Source organism: Oenanthe melanoleuca, chromosome 2, assembly GCF_029582105.1.
Source record: "Oenanthe melanoleuca isolate GR-GAL-2019-014 chromosome 2, OMel1.0, whole genome shotgun sequence".
Lineage (NCBI taxonomy): Eukaryota > Metazoa > Chordata > Aves > Passeriformes > Muscicapidae > Oenanthe > Oenanthe melanoleuca.
In genome coordinates, this window is record NC_079335.1 from 117,782,833 (window position 1) to 117,800,554 (window position 17,722).

General features: G+C 44.4%; 1 protein-coding gene across 1 annotated transcript in view; it reads left to right on the forward strand.

Annotated features, from left to right (window-relative positions):
• The first annotated feature begins 10,643 nt into the window (after nt 1–10,643).
• Nucleotides 10,644–17,722, forward strand: part of RAPGEF5 (Rap guanine nucleotide exchange factor 5) — a 155,165-nt gene continuing 148,086 nt past the window's right edge. The window contains exon 1 of the mRNA XM_056483737.1: nt 10,644–10,958. Within this exon, the coding sequence (XP_056339712.1) occupies nt 10,770–10,958 (189 nt within the window). The 5' untranslated portion in view covers nt 10,644–10,769. The remainder of the gene's footprint in view (nt 10,959–17,722) is intronic.

Consider the following 17,722-nt stretch of genomic DNA (forward strand, 5'->3'; position numbering starts at 1 on the left):
GCTGCTTTGCATTTCTGACACCCTTCTGATCACAAGATCCATCTGTACAGAGCTGATTAAATCATCTGTGAATCACAGGAAGGCTTGGGATGAGATTTGGCAGTATCAGTGCAGAGATGTGGGCAGGAAGGTTTTATGGGAGTATGGGACAACCTCAGCTTTTATTTTCTTGGAACTTTGGTTTCATGCCTCTGGCAGGGGAACTTGTACAGTGGCAGAAAGCAAGGGAGGCATATGCAAATGGTAGGAAGACAGAGCCATATGGTAGTCAGTGAGCTGATTGTCAGTGCTGTCAGTGCTAATGCCCCATAAGCCCCTCATGTTTTCCTCTGGGGAAGAAGACATTTGCATTTTAGCAGACCTTGGTAGCTGTTGATGTCTTTGTGGCCAAGCCAGAGGCTCTGGATTTATGGCTGGTGTCCTAATGAAATTATGGTTGTGATGTTCATAATCTTGATAGCAGGGCTGGCAAGCAGCACCTGGCTAGCTACTTGACCAGAGATTATCTGTGACAGTTCTAAAGAAGAAAAAGGGAAGAATTTGGCAGTTTTAGTCTGGTAGTCTCACCACAGCTTTGTTGAAACTAGGGGAACACTGATTTATTTCACTGCCTTCAATGTACCAGTGAGTTCTTGTGTGAATGCTGGAGACTGGGGCAGAATGCAAACATGTGGTTTTACTCCCCATTCCTTTACTGCTCCTCTCTTCTGCTGTGCCTGCTAACTGGAAAACACAGTGAATGGTGGTGTCCTCAGACTAAGTGCTGTGGATTCATCTGTAGCAACACAGCATCCAGAGAACAGGTTAAACAACAAATGTTTTTATTTGCCTTACTTTGCAGTTACTGCTTTCTCTATACCTTGGGTAGGACAAAGGTTTCAGACATGGAATCTGTCTTGGAGAGCCTAACAAAAAGTTTTAAATAAATTTATAGTTTTTTTGTGATGTAGCCAAAGATAAACCCTGTTTATTTAATTAAGGCATGCAGTTATCCAAGACAATGGATATGTAGGACATGTATGCTAGACATTTACCTGAGAGCTTTGTTACCTAAGGATGAAGGATAATAATGGCAAGGGTTCTCTCATGACTTAGTTATATTTTTTCCCCATTTTACAGAAATGTGAATGAACACCCAGTGCTAGGTGTCTGCAGTGCAGCTGCCTAGGTTTGAGCTACTTGTCTTAATTCGCTTTATAGTCAGTGAAGTTAAAAATGTTATTTTTAAGACCTGCCTTATTTAAAACACAGTGGCTGAATTCAAACCTACAGAGTCTTCTTTCTCTCCATTTAGATGAAAGTTTAGTGGTTCTTGTGAAGATAGAGTACAGATGGCTAGAACCCAAAGGTGAAGAGTCAGTGAGGAGCTGATTCCATTACATTATTCTCCATTTTGAAATGCATGTATTTGGTTGTAAACAAGATCCAATGAGCTTCAAAGTTCTAAACCAGAGTAAGTTCTCAGCCATTCCCCAAGCTGGCTCAGCATTGATAGCAGGGCCCACAGACAAACTGTCTGGTTTTACATGACCCAATTAGTTTTAATAACTTCCCATTCAGACAGCATTCTCACTTGCCAAAATAGAATTTTTCATGAATTACTAAATTAATAATCAGTTCTTGCTGACTGTCAGCTACAGTGAAAGCTGATAGGAAGATGTTCTTGGCTTGTAATACAAGCCTAATACAAGTTTATTCACTAAGTTTTGTCCTATTTTTATCAGCCTTCTCCAGCCACCTATATTCCTCTTTTCCCAGGTGCCTTTGTTGAAACTGTTGAAAATTTCAGGGAAGTGAGATACTTTAACCTTTGAAAGATTCACAACAGGTATTTACTCTTTCTTCTTCTAAAAGTCAGAAGAACCAAATAGTATTCAAGATTGAGTCACCACACTGCAGTAAAAGTAGTTTACCAGCCCATTAGTTTATTATTACCAGAAAGCCACCTAGGGCTTAATTAAACTGCAGATCTGTCTTCCTGAGACAAATACAGTTTGGCAAGGATAAGGAAAGAGAAACTCAAATATGTAATTCAGAATTTTCTCTGTCATGTCTATTAGGATTTTGTTTTAGAGTTTTTGCTGAGGACAATGGACAATGTTTAGAAATAAGTATCTAGCTGTAAACATCTGACTCTCTTGGGGCAGTCATATGTAATGTTGGGGCAATAATGCATGTCCTAATTATTATCCTATAGGTTTGGGTATTAATTGTGATGTGAGATGCTGGACTGGCTTCCAAACTCTATTCTTCAAAAACTGTGCTGTAAATGAATGAAAACACTGGAAGAAAAGGGAAGAATTGCTATTGTCTAACCACAACAGTCCAGGCAGGCTGCCATAACAGCGTTTTTTTAAACTCTAATTCAATAATTAGATCCAGCTACAAATGTATTCCTTTAGCCAAGTCCTCTAGTTGACAAAATGTCTCAAATTTCCTTTGATAAATGCTGTTGTTTGCTTAATACACTGTTAGATAGTTTACAAATTGCTTGTCTGTAAATTAATATGTTTAACAGCAACTTATTAATTAGGTTGATTTGGTTTGGTATTTTACTAAAAATATATGAATGTAGAATTTTATTTCATTATAGTTACAAATACAACACTGTTTACTAATGGTAGTGTATCTAATTTTCAGAAAATACTGTAAATGTCTTGCAGGCCAAGTACAAAAAAGGTACTTTTCCAGGGCTTCAGTGAGATGGATAGTTTTTTCTTGTGGGAATGAAAGATCCATCTCATGTCTTTTCCATGTACAGTACCCTGTGCTTACTGTGACTCTCTTCCAGCAGGTTTTACATGGCTGCTGATGCATGAGACTGGACTGTAAGAGTCTTGTTTTACAGTTCTGGCTGCTCCAGGTAACCTAAACACATTTCAGACAGATGCAGAGCCTAGAGCTAGTACTGTTTGCAGAAGAACCTCTGTAGCTGAGGTTCCAGTAAAACCCACCTCTCCACAAGCCAGCATCCATAGCCTTCCATGGGTGGTCTCATCTGTGTTGATGTCCTAGGTCAAACTGGTTTGCTATCCCAATTTTTTTAACTCCCTGGCTCCTGTTGCCTCTCAGAAGTCTCCAGAGGTGTTTGTAAACACTTAGAGGTAACTGAAAGGGGAGGAGATTATGATGGGCAGGACAAAGACAATTTCTCCTTTTCTCCAGGTGTGCTGGATATCTCAGCACAGGCAGAGCTGTTTTGGCCAGTCACCTCTCCTTTCCCACCCCTGCCCTTGCTGTCTGCTACTTCCTTGAATGACAAGATTGCTTTGATCATGTTTTCCCACAGTCCCTTTGAACAGATGTGCCACAGGACAACTCAATAGCCAGGGATCCCAGGAGTGCTGTTGGAGTGAGATTTGAGAGCTCATGAAGTCGTAGCTCTGGACACAGAGTTGAAAATGCCCTTGTGTGGATCCATTCAAATCCATTTACCCAAGGCACATGGTCACTCCCTTCCTGCACTGGCAGATGAGGAAGGCAGTGTCTCTGCCTGGACTTTTGCTTATGCTCACTCCTGCTGGTGTGAGCCTTCCCTCTTCACCCAGACAGAAAGGACAAAGCCACCTGGATTTGTTCACAGCCTTATTACCTCTGCTAGTGCTGGTATGGCTTACTTCTCTACCTTTAAGAATAACATTTTATTTTTAATGATACCTAAATAAAGAGAAACCTATCTGGTCACTAAGCAAACCTACACCATCCCTTCTACAGTGCAGACTGTCTTCTGAACCCCCAGTCGAACATGGTTTTCTTTTCCAGTCATCTGCCTCCCTGTTTCTGTTCAACAGCTGCAGTCCTCTTATTCAGCAGGAAAAATCAGGCATGGTTAAAATAAAACAAACCTCAGAACAAATACAAACAAATCAAATTAAAGAAAATGTTTTAGAGCATTTCAATACTCACATGATGTTGTGAGATGGTTTCATGTCTAAAACAGTAATATTATTTCTGGCAATCTATCTCATGCTATTCTTTTGTTGATTTTTCCAACTTCTCAGGGACTTGGAATGAAAATATTTTACTGATGTTACTATCCCTGGGAAAAGCTTGTCAACATAGATCCAGGTTTATGCTGAAAACTTGAAATGTTTGGCATGTGGTTTTGTATTTTTCCTTCATCAAAGAGATTATGTGGGGCTAAGGTCTGTTCACATGGAGGCAGCAAGAGACACTGTAATTAAAACAAAAGGTGACCTTTCATATCTGTGTACACATGTATGCAAATATCTCTTTTTGCAAATGATAATATCATATGAAAAAGTCATTACATTACAGTAGCTCCCTCATATGAAAGCTGAGTAGACACTCAAGGGATATATGTGCAATAGAAATCTCTCTCTCTCTCATTTTTGCAGTGGCTCTCTGAGCAGGGGATCAATGCAGTCTGATTTTGTATGGATTTGTGTCTTGAGGTTGAGACCTTATCTGGACTTTGAGGTCTCAGATGAAGTGCTGCACTTTTTACCTCAGTGAAGCATTAACCACAGCTCTTTTCTGGCTGCCTAGTTTTAGAATACTTCTAAGGACTTATTAGCTTTTGGATTTCAATGCCTCTCAAATGTGCTTGATGAGCTTAAGCATTTGAAGACTCACAGAGAGATTTCAGATGCTCAGAGGCAGCACAGTATCTTAAACACACTTTCTACAAAATGAAGCTAAAGTGTCTTCACCCACATATGGAGAAGAAGCATAAAATACAAATTAAAACAGAAAACATGAATTTAAACATAAAGAGAGAATTTAACAGCTAAGGAAGAAGAGATACATTTACAGACTAACCATTAATCACACAAGGGAAATCTTCCATTGCCTATGAGAATTTAGCACCTAATTGCAATTTGTCTCTTTTAAAATTTCCTACACAATCTCTTCTGTAAAGGTATGTAAAGCATATCACATTACACATTAAAAAAACCCCCAAAACATGTATATATCTATGTGTCTGAGGGGTAAAGAGCTTGAATTTCAGTTGTAACTGTCAGAAAAACTCCCCAATTCCATGGGTTCATTTCTGTGTTTTCTGTTTAAATTCTTAATTAAAAGGTATTGATTTGTCATTTTGAGATTTCTATGTTTAGTTAAAAACCAACCAAACTGAACAAAATCCATTGAGCATCTTATTGGCTTTGGAGTTTAATTTGGCCTGTAAGAGAAAGAGCAATAGCTCGATGACAACATTGTTTTGACAGAAAAGGCCAGATAGATGAGCTTTAAGAGTTTTAATTTCCCTGAGGGGTCATAAGGTCCCCTGCTACCAAGTATGTTAAAGAGACAAATCAAGCTGAAGAGTTGAGTCAGGTTCATTAGCTCTGGCAAATCACAGTTACCACAGCAAATGCATTCTTCCTTGGGATTGTTTGAAAGCAAAAGTTTGCTATGCACCAAACAATGTAAATACAATGCTGTGTTCACATTAGTTTTGCCCTTGTCATCATGGCTCAGTGATTCTTTATAAAGGCCAGGTTGCTAAAGGATATGCAAAGACATTCATTTGAGACTTCAAACACTCTCCTGCACACCTGTCCTCTCACAATTTGAGTTCAAACCACAGCAGCAGCACACCCAGTGGCTCAAGGATGCTCCTGAGCTCTTTTTGAGAGCTGAAGAGTCATAGCAGGGATCATGCCCCAGTTCCACAGATGATTCATGGCAGGACACAGGCTGAGCAGCCATTTGAAGATGCTCTGAGAGTTCTGAAGGCTGGAAGAGGTGCTGGGGGCAGAGGGGCAGGCAGCTCTTAGTGAGGTGCAGGGAGAAAGGGTCAGATGCTGAACTTGGAGAGGTTCACAGGCTGCCAAGTGAAAACTGGGGGTTGAATTAACAGAGGCAGCTTCAGATCTTGCAGCTATGAGTCACACAAATCATGAAACTACTTGAAATACTTCACCTACTCATACATCTCCTTTATCTTTAACCTCTTCCCTCTTTTTTAAAGTTATTCTCCTGTTCTGCTTTCCTTCACGTCACACCCTGCACTGTTTTCCTGCTTCCTCGTCCCCTATTCCCATTTTGGTATCTTTCTGCTGCTGAGCACTCATTACATTTTGCAGATCTTTCACATTTTGGTAATATTACAAGCAGTACTTCTGAGTTTGTCACTGAATATTTGGTCCACATGATGACACAGTACTAAACTGTTCTTAGAAAATTACTTGAGAAACTAATTTTTTTTTAGTATGCACTTCCCACATACATGCTGTCAATCTGATAATGAATTTCTGCTATTTATACCCATAGTAAATTGGTGATATTCAACATTTGTAATGCAACTGAAGTCCCACTCTCTGATCTGAGGGAAGGGAGATAAAAACTCAAAACTATCAAACAAGATATTTTCAGCCAGAAAGCAGATCCCTAGCAGCTCTGAAGTGTAGACAGGCTGGTTTTGTTCTGAAGCTGACTGAGCCAATGAAGAATTGACAAAGCAGAAAAAGGTGAGAGGTGCCCAGACTTCTGCAGTGTTATCTCCAGCTCCCAGCACAGTGGCTGAATGGTCACCTGCTGCACTTGTGCTGTGGATGAAGTGATGAGGGGCACACACACTTCCCTTCCTGGGTCTGGGAAATGTGTCCTGAGACTGCTGTGAGGCACTGAAGTGGCAGAATGGAGCAAAGCCTCCCCCAGCCCTTCCCTTTACAGCGTCATGGCACATGTGTTTAGAGCTAGAAACAAAAATCTGCCAGGCCAGGCTTCTCCATGTCAGGAGCCTGAGAGCTGGCAGGAGCTTGGAGCACGACAGGGGCAGCCTGCAAATCACATGCATTGGGCCTGGAGTAACATGTGGCAAAACAAAATTTGTAGGATACAATTGTCAGGAGAGCATCCCACGGAAAGGGACCTCCTTTGATGCTCATCTGGATGTTGTACAGGAGGTGGGTAGTACACAGCTCACCTCCTCCTGAATGGGAAAAGAGGTGTTACAAAGAAAAACCTGCTTGCCTGCTTTTTGAAGAGAGGGTAGGGAAGCATCCACCCCCATCCCACTCCAGCAGGACTGCCTGGGGAAGGGGAAGTAGGTTTTGTCTGGTTGTGTAGCAGGTGGTGTTGTTTTGGAAAAAAAAATTGCTTGCTTTTCAATGCCTCCTGCCAGGTCAGGGAGAGCCAATATTCAAAAAGGGCTGCTGCCTGTCAATGACATATGGCTCCTGCACACCAGTACTCTTCAATTCTATTTCTGCAGTGCCTATCTTCATGCAGGGAAAACTAAACTGACATCTATCAACTATTCCAACAGAGTCAAGAACTCCTAATACTTTAAGTCTACAAGAAGAGTTTATTATGCTTTGTCAGGAAATGCCTGATAGCAGGTAATTCTTTTTTTTTTTCCCATGATATACTTAAAAACTGATGTGAAACACATACAGGCATGAAAGAGCTTGCATTGTTTTTACTGCATTTCTTTTGATTGTGCTACACCATGAAAGAAAAACAAACACATTCAAAAAGCAGACACTCCCAGGCTCCACATCTGCAAAGTGCAGTAGAGTTGTTTAGGTCTCCAGACTCCATCCTGTATCTATTTAAACATAGATGTTTCTATATTTACATGAAGACTTTTGCAAGAAAGGGAACAAAGCCTAATCCAGACTCCACTCTGGAAGGTATATTCAAGCTTAGATTTTTTTGCTAGAAAGCACCAGATAGAGTGTGCCCTAAGTTTTGCTTTATACTGGACCAAATGAAAAGTGTTTAATCTGGAGAATTGGAAATCTCCAATGTCTGCACATGGTCAGTGGATGTGATATTCCTTTAGTGTTATTGCTGGTGTCTACAAGGGACAGGAAATTCAGTCACCTGGAGGCCAAACCTGTTGAGAATAGGGATCACAGTCCCTCAGAGCCCTGCTCTGCCTTCAGTGACAGTTCAGGGAAAGCAAGATGCTCTGAACACAACATTTTAGCTGCAACACACTGTTCTGGGTTTTTAAAATGAAACTGTTTTGCCAAATACTTCCTGACCAGATCTTGTCTTGCTCTCTGATCCCCATCCCTTTCCTGTGCATAAAAAACCCACACTCATTCATCATGCTAAACTTTCAGTGACTTAACAAAAAAAGCAATACAAAATTTAATTTTATACAGTTCCTACCACAATCCTTCCAAAACATGGAATGATCCTAAAAAGAACTAGAGAGGCCTATCTACTCTGTACTCAATTTTCTTGACAACTGATATTCCATATTATGTGTCTGGCAGCAGATAATTTTTAAACACACTGCAGGGAATATTTATTTCTCTTTTGACACTGTTTACATGTTATACTTATCATGCTTAGTTAAAAACCAAAAAATGTTGAGTGCTGGAATAATTTTACCCTTTCTTAACATAATCAAATTACTTCTGGTTATACTCTAGTCTGTCGTATTAAGTCCCACTTTATTGAGTTGTCTTACTGTGGGTTGTATTGTAGCAGTGCCTAAAGACTCAGACAAAGAGCATGGTCCTTTTGTGAAGCCCACAGACTAAGGATCCATTATTCTTTTGGGTGTAGATACACTTCTCTTCATAATTACATCCTGAGCTGTGACAAAGTGGCTGCCAGGCAACACAGCTGTCAAAACTACATTGCAGGGCAGTTGGAAAGCACAAATCAAGTATAATAATAGAAATGTTTGGGACATGACAGTGTTTTGGATTGTCATAATCACCCTTGTCCTTGCAAAAGTGTTGATGCTGATATTGCCAATCCCAGATCACTCTGGCATTTTGAGGTCTGCAGCACAGTTTTTGTCAGAAGGCTGTCACTATCCTGCCTCTTTTCTGTCTTTTCTGTCAGCAACAGGCATCATGCAATGGGCTGTAACACTCTGCTAAAATAGGTGAATATTTTTTTACACTTGACCTTTCAGATGTGGCTAATGTAATGGGCTATAGCAGCAGAAAGGAGGTGGTGCCAGAATGTGGCTGGAGCAAGCCCTGTCCCTTTCAAGAGTACCCAGGTCGCCTGACTCACGCTTCTCATCAAATCATGCACACAGGATGCAGTTAAGTTGATCTGCTACTGAAAGGAGCAGCTCTGCTTTACCTCACTTCCAGGCTTCTGCCTTCCTCCACCCTGCAGCTGTGTGGTCACAATGTGGATCAATGCAGCTGTCTGGCCAATGGAAAATCCATTATTTTCTGAGGTGTTATTTTTCCACCAGATTGATCAGCTGAATGAAGTCTGATGGTTACCAGATCCCACAGAAGGGTGGCAAAGGGAGAAACTCATCCATGGGTAGCAGGTGGGATCACTGTTTCACAGAGCCTGTGGTCAGGCCAGTGCTGCTGAAAGGCCAGGCTGCTGCTGCATTCAGGTGACAATAAGACATCCAGTGTCACACTGATGTTGGAAGAGGCTCTGTCTCAGCGCCCTGACACAGGTTGGGCACATCTGCCATCTTTCTACTGTGGGTGACCCTGTGATCCCAGAGGAGCTGGTTTAGGGAGCACATCAATGATGAAAAAAACCTATTCCTTTTTTACTTTTTTCCCCCCCAAGGTTAGTGTCATGGTTAAGCCAGTTCCCTGTGAGGCTGGGGGAGTACTAGGGTCAGTCCTGAAACCAGTGGGACCTCTTGGTTGGGAAAAGGAACAGCTCTGTCTAACATGGCTGTGAAATTGGCTTGACTATAATGTCATTTACTCACACATTTAGGCACTGCTGAACTCATCTGGATGAGCAGGTCAGCCTCATTTTTAGCTTTGAGGCAGAAGATGTAAGTAAGGAAGACCCACATTACCACCAGTTCTGTGATCTAAATAAGAGAGAGTCTGGCAGAGAGGAAGCAATTTCTGTAGCATGAGTTAGAAAAGGCAGGGACACTAAATAAAGAGGCTAAATAAAGTCCCCATAACTCATGGAATTGAATTCTAGACAAGTCTAACAAGTGGTAAGGGAATTGGTTTCTGCCCTTGAGTTCTCTTTCAGGGATTACCTGAATGACTGGAAGCAAGTAATGCACCTGGGATGAGCTACTTGGTTTCTGTACCAGTGCTGGCTGGCACTGGAGGATGAAACAGACCTCTTTGAGTCAAAAAACCACGGGGAAGGGAACAGAGAAGGTCTTCACCTCTTGCAGCCATAAGTAATCATTGTTACCATTGGTAACTCGGGCAAGTGGGAACTCGCGGAGCCCAGGCAGGCTCAGTGCTTGGGGGTCACACCGGGCTGCTGGGGACTTCCTCCAGCCCGGTCTTGACAGCCTGCAGGAGGAAGCCGAGGCCACCCAGCCCCTGGAGGAGCCCGCACGCCTCTGGGCTCGGCTCGGACCCGCCGTCTGTGAGCGTGCTGGCCACTGTCCCACGCCTTGTCGCCGTGGGTGCGGGTCTGTGCGGGGCGCCCGGGCAGGTGGGGACAGCCCGGGCGGCGGTCCCTGAGCGCAAAGGAGTTAACAGGACTTTCTGCCTTTTCCCGCCCGCGCCTCCTCCACCCTGCTCATTACCTGCACTTTATCACGGCCGGAGCCGCGGGGCGGGAGCGGTGCGGGGCCGGCGGGGCTTCCTGCGGCCGCGCCGCGCCGTGCGGGGGAAGGTGCGCGGTGCAGCGTGCGGGGGAGCGCCCGCCCGCCCGCCGTGTGCCCGCCCGCCGTGTGCTATCCTGTGCCCGCCTGCCTTGTGCCCGCCTGCCGTGTGCTATTCTGTGCCCGCCTGCCGTGTGCTATCCTGTGCCCGCCCGCCGTGTGCCTGCCTGTGGGTGGGAGCGCGGCTCGGGCTGGGGCTGGGGCTGGGGCCGGGGCCAGGGAAGGCAGGCGGGCTGTGCGCGCCGCAGCCCGGCAGGGATGCGGCATGGCCGTGGGCTCCGTGAAGATGCCGTCGCCGTGTGAGGGCGCGGAGCTGGCCCGAAGCTGGAGCCCCGGCGGCGGAGCCCAGGAGCCGGGGCCGCCGGTGCAGCTGCGGCAGAAGCTGCGGGAGCTGCCGGCGCTGCTGCGGAGCGGGCTGACGCTGCGGAGGAAAAGCGCGGCCGCCGCCGGCCGGGTGAGTGAGTGAGGAGAGAGCGAGGGAGCCGCGGGCGGCCCGGGGCAGCCCCTCGCCCTGCCCTGCCCTCCGTGCCCTGCCCTGCCCTGCCCTGCCCGCCGGGCCGCGCTGCGCGGAGGCCGCGGCTCCCGGCGCTGCCCCGGGCGGCGGCGCGGAGTGAGGGAGCGAGGGAGGGAGGGAGAGGGGATGCTCGGGCGGCACCCACGGGAGAGGTGCCCGCGGGGGGCTCGGCCGCTGCCAGCTCTGGTATGGCATGAGATACCAGGGTGAGGAAGCGTCCCTGTCCCGTCTCGGGTCCCTCGAGTGGCGCTTCCCCTCTGTCCTTTTCCCCTCGGGCGGGCGGGTTCCTGCTCTCCGCGGTGCAGCACGCCTGTGCTCCGACACCGGTGTGCACGCGTGTTCCAGCAGAGAACTCAGCGTGTCCTGGAGCGTGTGAAGCGCAGTTGGGATGTGCACACCTGGCCCTCAACCTCGCCTGTCTCCTGACGGTGAGGCCGTGGGGTCAGGTGGGCATCACCGAGATCCCCAGCCAAATTTCACTGAGTTTCGCCCATTTTCCGAAAGGCTGGTGGGTGTCTCCGCAGGGCAGTCAGTGCTCCTGTGAAGTACAGCGTGGCATAGCGTGGCTGGGAGCTGCGGTGACCAGCAGCTGCTCACGGCTCCCAACTCTCCCGGTCGGGACTGGAGCTGTACCGGGGGTGGCATTGCCATCCCATCAATGGCAGTCAATCACACCTTCCTTGCAGGCCAGCCCTGATCGTAACCCACCTCCTGAGCAGTCGAAGTGACGCGGTGGGTTAATTCACATGGGGTTGGGTTTGTCTGCCTTGGGAATCAGGTGAGCTGCTGTTTTCTTTCAGTGCCCTGATAAACAACTGTGCAGAGAGTCGGGGAAGTCAGCATGGTGTGTGTTTGTACCCTCATCAACTTTGCAGTACTTTGCCCATGTAAATAAATGATTTCTCTGTATGGGGAAGTTGTTGTGAAATATACTGGGATGTGAATGTCAAACCAAACTTCCTGGGTGAATGGTTTGTTATAAGAGGATATATAGGTAAGGAAGATAATTAGGATTAAGGCAGGATATAAATTCACAGTAGAGTAGTTGTTTTTGAGTAATGTGGATTCAGATTCCAGTCATACATTAATTTCTTTCCTCCACCATATTCAACACACAAAATAAAGACTAACCTGTAAGAAGATGCCTAATGATTTTTATTGTTCTGGTGAATTAGCAATCCACCTGATTACAAGCCAAGTTGTCCATATGAGCACAGAGCTAAGGGGGTGCAGTTAAACAGCTAAGTCTTGCTTTGCCCTTGGAGGATGTTTGTGACAGAGATCTTTCTTCCAACGAAGAAAGTCCTTTTCTGAATGGAGTGTGGTTTGTTCCTCCTTAAAAGCACGCTACCAAAGAAATGGAGTAAGTGTGCCATGAGGAGGAGAGAGGGAGCAGAACTGCTGCTGGTAACAGTTTTAGTTCACAGGCAGGTCTGAAACACTGTTTTTACAAAACAAATTCACGACACTTCAGGGAGACACCATGCAGAGCAGCCTCACGTTTACTCTCGTGGTTATTCCTCACCACTACTGAAAGCATTTGACAAGTGAGCGGTACAACAGATACTCTGTAAATATTTGCTGTGGGTGAGTTAACACCCCTGGTGAGAAGCCTGGGTAGCTCCTGGGTCATGCAGCTCCTCACTTGTGCTTGGTGAACCCTTGGTGCTCCCTTGTTTCACAGCCTTCCAGCTGAGACTCCGCCTGCCTTTGCTGATGCTCTGTGTTATGGACCAGCAAACACAGTGTGACAGATTTAGTGGTGGTGTGACCTATGGATTCACCTCCCAGTCATCTTATAAAGTCTTCATTGAACCATCTGCCTTGGTAGGAGGACTGGAGGGAGGATGGTGAGTCTGTAAGGCAGTCTGGAGCCAACCCAGCAGATCTTCTGCTAGGAAGAAATTCTTTACTGTGGGGGTGGTGAGGCACTGCAACAGATTGCCCAGAAAATTTGTGGATGGCCCATCCACGAAAATGTTCAGGGGCAGGTTGGATGGGGCTTTGAGCAGCCTGGTCTAGCAGAAGTGTCTCTGCCCCTGGCACAGGGTTTGGAGCCAGATTGTCTTTAAGGTCCCTTCCAACCCAATCCATTCTGTGATCCTATGGCCTTGGATCAGTGGGAGATGCTGTGTGGAGATGCTGTATAGCTACAGCAGGACCTTTGGGCCACATGTGGAGAATGGGAATGCTGTGCTCTGCCATCTCTGGGCTTGCAGGGACTATCCTGCAGCTGGAATTACTCTGCAGCATAAGTGCCTAGTGGGGTGTTCCAAGGAGCAGGTCACACAGAGTCCAGCAGGGCTGTTAATTCCCTTGTTCCCTTTGGAGACAAAGTGGGCACCTGAAGTGCATGGAATGCCTCCCTGCACGTGTGATCATCCAGGGAGCAGTTTGTTTTTGTTAGTAGTACCCTGTGTTGATTCCTGTCTGCTCTGTGCATGTGCCTTTTCCCCCCAGAAATGGACTTTTAGGGGCATGACACCTTTCACATTCTTCTATTTAATATGAAGAGTAACTTAAACCCTGAAAATGACATTATTTGGGAGAGGAAATGGGCATGTTAGAACAATAAAATGCAGCATTTCTTTATACTTTCCCTTTTAAACATGACCCTAAAATTTTAGAAGTTTTTAAATAAGGTTGGAGAAAGAGTAGCACGAACATATGAAACAAAGATTCCCTTTTTTTCCACCTCAACAAAATATTTCAAGTTAATCCAAAGTTAATTTTCAGAGGTTTTGTTTGCTTATGAAAAATACTTAGTCTGTTCTTCCTCTCCAGTGACTTTTTCTTTGTGCCTTTTTTCTTGTTTAAACATCAAGCTGAGTCTTATTTGTCCAGCTGGTTTTATCAGGAGTGTTGCTCACTTAGGTGAGCTGTTTTCAAGTAAATGCTGACCAGCTGAAATCCTGGCTTGTTTAATTTCCTAGAAAAAATATTATGACCCCTGAAGAGGAGTTCTGCTTCTGGTGCTGACTTGCTCAGGGACTGCCTGCAGTGCAGTTTGCTTCCACATCTATAAAGCACAGATAATCTACATGTGTGCATGCCTGGGGACTATGGATAATAAAATATAATGGAAGTGTTAAGGGTATTATAATTGTTTTAAGGATGTACTTCACTTCATGCTGTTCAAATACTTCCTGGGCTTCAGGGGAAGTAGTAGAGGGTAGTATATTTTAAAAGAGTTGATTACATTTTGAAAATCAGTATGGGGTGAAATAAATTTTTTCGATCTGTCTGGACATCTCAGTCCTTGGCCCTTCACACTAGACTATCTGAAAATTGTGACTAGAGATGGGGATAATTGAAAATACAATGTAATAAAATTAGATTTCTCTCTCAGTTCAGTGACCCCCAAAACTGGAGAGCAAATAGGTATTTTTTGCTTTCTGTGTTAGTATATGTCTAGTACTAATACATGTAAAGAACTTGGAGATGGAAAAGCACCTTGTAGAAAAAGCTGCAGTTACCACCCCACTTGGATGTTTCTGCTCTGTGAGCAGTAAACATGAATACACTCCACTCCTTCAGTCATTCAGATAAAACAAATGTCCATCTCCTTCTCTAGGGGAGCCCAATGTTTGTTTTAAAACTCTTGTTCTTTGAACTGTACATTGACCTTGTCCTTGATGGTGTTTTTTCTTAAATTCATTCTTAGGGCAGGTGTAGCACAGCTATCCAAGGTGGCATGGGTAATTAGATTGCACTTGCACAGTGAGCTGTGAGGTGTAGGTTTTACTCATCATCCTCTGCTGGGTAAAATAGCCGAAAATGACTCAACCTTTTGCTGAGAACTTGTGCAGAGGCAGAGGAGGGTTCTGCTGTGGTGGATCATGCTTCCCTGTGGAACTGTTCCCCTCTGCTCAAAATCTCTGGAAAGACCCTTCTGTTTCCCAGTTTGCCTCCTGGAGTTTCATGTTGAGTGTATGTGCAGTAGGCATGAGTACTTTTCTTATGAGCTGTCTTTGCTGCTCTCCCTGCTGCCTGCTAAAGATATCCTCTTCTCTTCCCTTTTCTCTTGTGACTAGTGATGACACACAGTTCCATGCCTCTGGAAGCACCAGCAGAGAGGCTCTGCAGGCCACTCCATCATGCCAAAACTCCTTTTCACCACAGTCAGTTTCATTCCTTATGGAGCTAATACTGCTCCTGAGAGGGCAAGGAAGGACTCAGAAGGAGGAGGAATTGTCTTTCACACACACAAGCACACACCTTTTTAATCACCTCTTCTGCTTTCTAGGTTCATATTTCCACACAGATAAATACTGTTATACATGAGCATCAATGTTGCTCTTTGTCACAGTAGTGACATCTACAAAAGGAAAACCTTTTGGATGTCACTGTATCAAACCCCATTACTCTGATATTGTGAAATATCCTGCTGGTCTGTAGAAACCTTCTTTGTGAGATGTACCTTTTGGCTTGATCAAAGTTGAAGAGATATCATGAGTATTTCCTCTTCTGAGACCTTGTAGTTACTTCTATGAGATTCCTTGAGGTCTTTGGCCAGGCAGATGTTCTCAGACTGTCTTCATCTTTAGCTTTGTTTTGAGCAGCTACTTTGCTGTATGTCAAGATGTAAACTGACTGTGGGGTTACAGGTTGAAAATAAACTACAGAAACTGTGGTACAGCTGCTAAAAGTCTACATGAGTTCAGGGTGAGTCTGGAGAAGTTCATGGAAGAGAAATGTATTAAGGACACATAATCCTCATCAGGCACAGAAGGTTCCTGAGCTGAAAATAGCTGGAGGGTTGGAGTGCATTAGGGATATCTATCATATATTCTGGCACTAGCAGTTGTCATGCTGTTGGAGACAACTCCTCTTTGGCAGAGGAAAAAAATCAAACTATATGCAATCTGTTTTAATTAAATGAAGTATCAGATCCTCTCAACCTACATTCTGCTAAACTTTTCCTCATCTCCTGTTAGGAGCTTTCATTTGCTTATGTCATTCAAGTAGCTATTCTCAAATCAATTCATTTGGCAGCTGGGGAGACTATAGTGTGGTTGATGAAGTATTGCCAGGACATTAGTAACTGGCTGCTGGAAACACTCAGAATTTACAGTCCTTACATCATGCTGGTGGTTGATATTTAGGTTTTTATTGAGCTGAGCATATAGATCTGCTTCATATCCAAATAATCCTCTCACAAATGACTGACATTTATCATAGTCCATATCCTTGTTGGCAGCTTCTCATCCTCATGGTGCCTGAGTGACCTTGTCTTTTATGCTGCTGAATTACACCCTTTTCCTAATGTTACACTTCTTGAAGGCTCCTAATCTTCCAGTATGCCATTCTGTTTACATGGGTTTTGACAATACCTCCAATTTTGTGCCATCAACACATTTCATTAGCCCCTTTATGCTCTTTTTACCAGGTTGCTAATGAGCAGAAAAAAAAAAAAATCATAATTTCTCTGGTACCTATGTTTATTTATACTACAGAGACTTTAATTTTGGCATTTCTTCCGCACTAGGAAGATGCAGTGATGTTTTGTATAGATGCTGTGCTGGCTGAAATCAGCACACAAAATGCTGGATTGACTCAGTGGATTGGAAGTTTTATTGTCAGAAGTATTATCAAAGTCAACTGATTGATATTGGTGACATTTTGCTTTCAAGTCTGTCACAGAGGTTCTACTGGTAGCTTAATACCCCCATCACATTAGCAGCTTTTATGTGACTAAAAATAATTGTGGTAAGTAGTCTTGAATTTTTCCCCATTGTAATCAGGATTATTATGTATTCCTGCTAAATGTATTTGATTAAGATAATTATCTTTCACATATCACGTATAGTATCCTTAAACTTGTCAGCTCTGTGATTGGTGACACATGAAATATTGAGCAGTGAATAAAATAGCTTTAGTAGCAGTGACCATGGTAGCTGCTGGGGAATTTCAGTGTCTCATGTGTTTATTTGCATAATAATTTGTTTCATAGTCAGTCTTCAGTGAATTACTAAATTGAGAATACTTCTTAATTAGCCCATGTGTTATGACATCTGAGAAATTACACCTGGATTTGATTAACTACAGTTGAATGAAATGGAAAGTAAACCCACACTTCTGCCCCAGGAAGTAACCTAGGAAGTTTTGCAGAATGCAAAGCTATTTTTCTCCCTGAGGTTGGGGATTAGCCTGCTTGACAGGACGATGCCCACTGCCTGTGGTCTTGCACTGGCACTGGGAGTGAGGCTGGCAATTCCTGGACTGACAAGTCAGCTGCTTTCTAGCATCCCTGGGGAAGTCCAGATGCAGCTCTAGCAGGTGCTGCTGCCAGCTCATGAGGAGTAGGTGCCATCATGTGGCTTGTGTTCATGGAAGCTGCATAAAATTGACATGGATTTCTTGACACATCAGAAATGCAGCAGCTTGCTTTAGACTGTGGGAGAGGTTCTGTTTCCTTTCTCTGCTTTGAGCACATCCTGACAAGCCTCTCTTTGACCTGCTTACCATAAACCAGACTTGACTGTAACCCCTTTCCCATGCTGCAAATTGAGCTCCAGCTGAAATTACCTTGAGCTCATTTTGCCTGTGCTCTCAGTCTTTAAGCCTATTGCCTTGTGTTGGAAATAAAGCTTTCAGTTAAGGACTGCAGAAGCAAGTTTGATCAGCCCTGAATGTTTTTTGTGTGGCTGGACCAAGGATCTCACTGGTTTCACTTTTGGTTTTGCTCCCCTTCCTAAGGGATG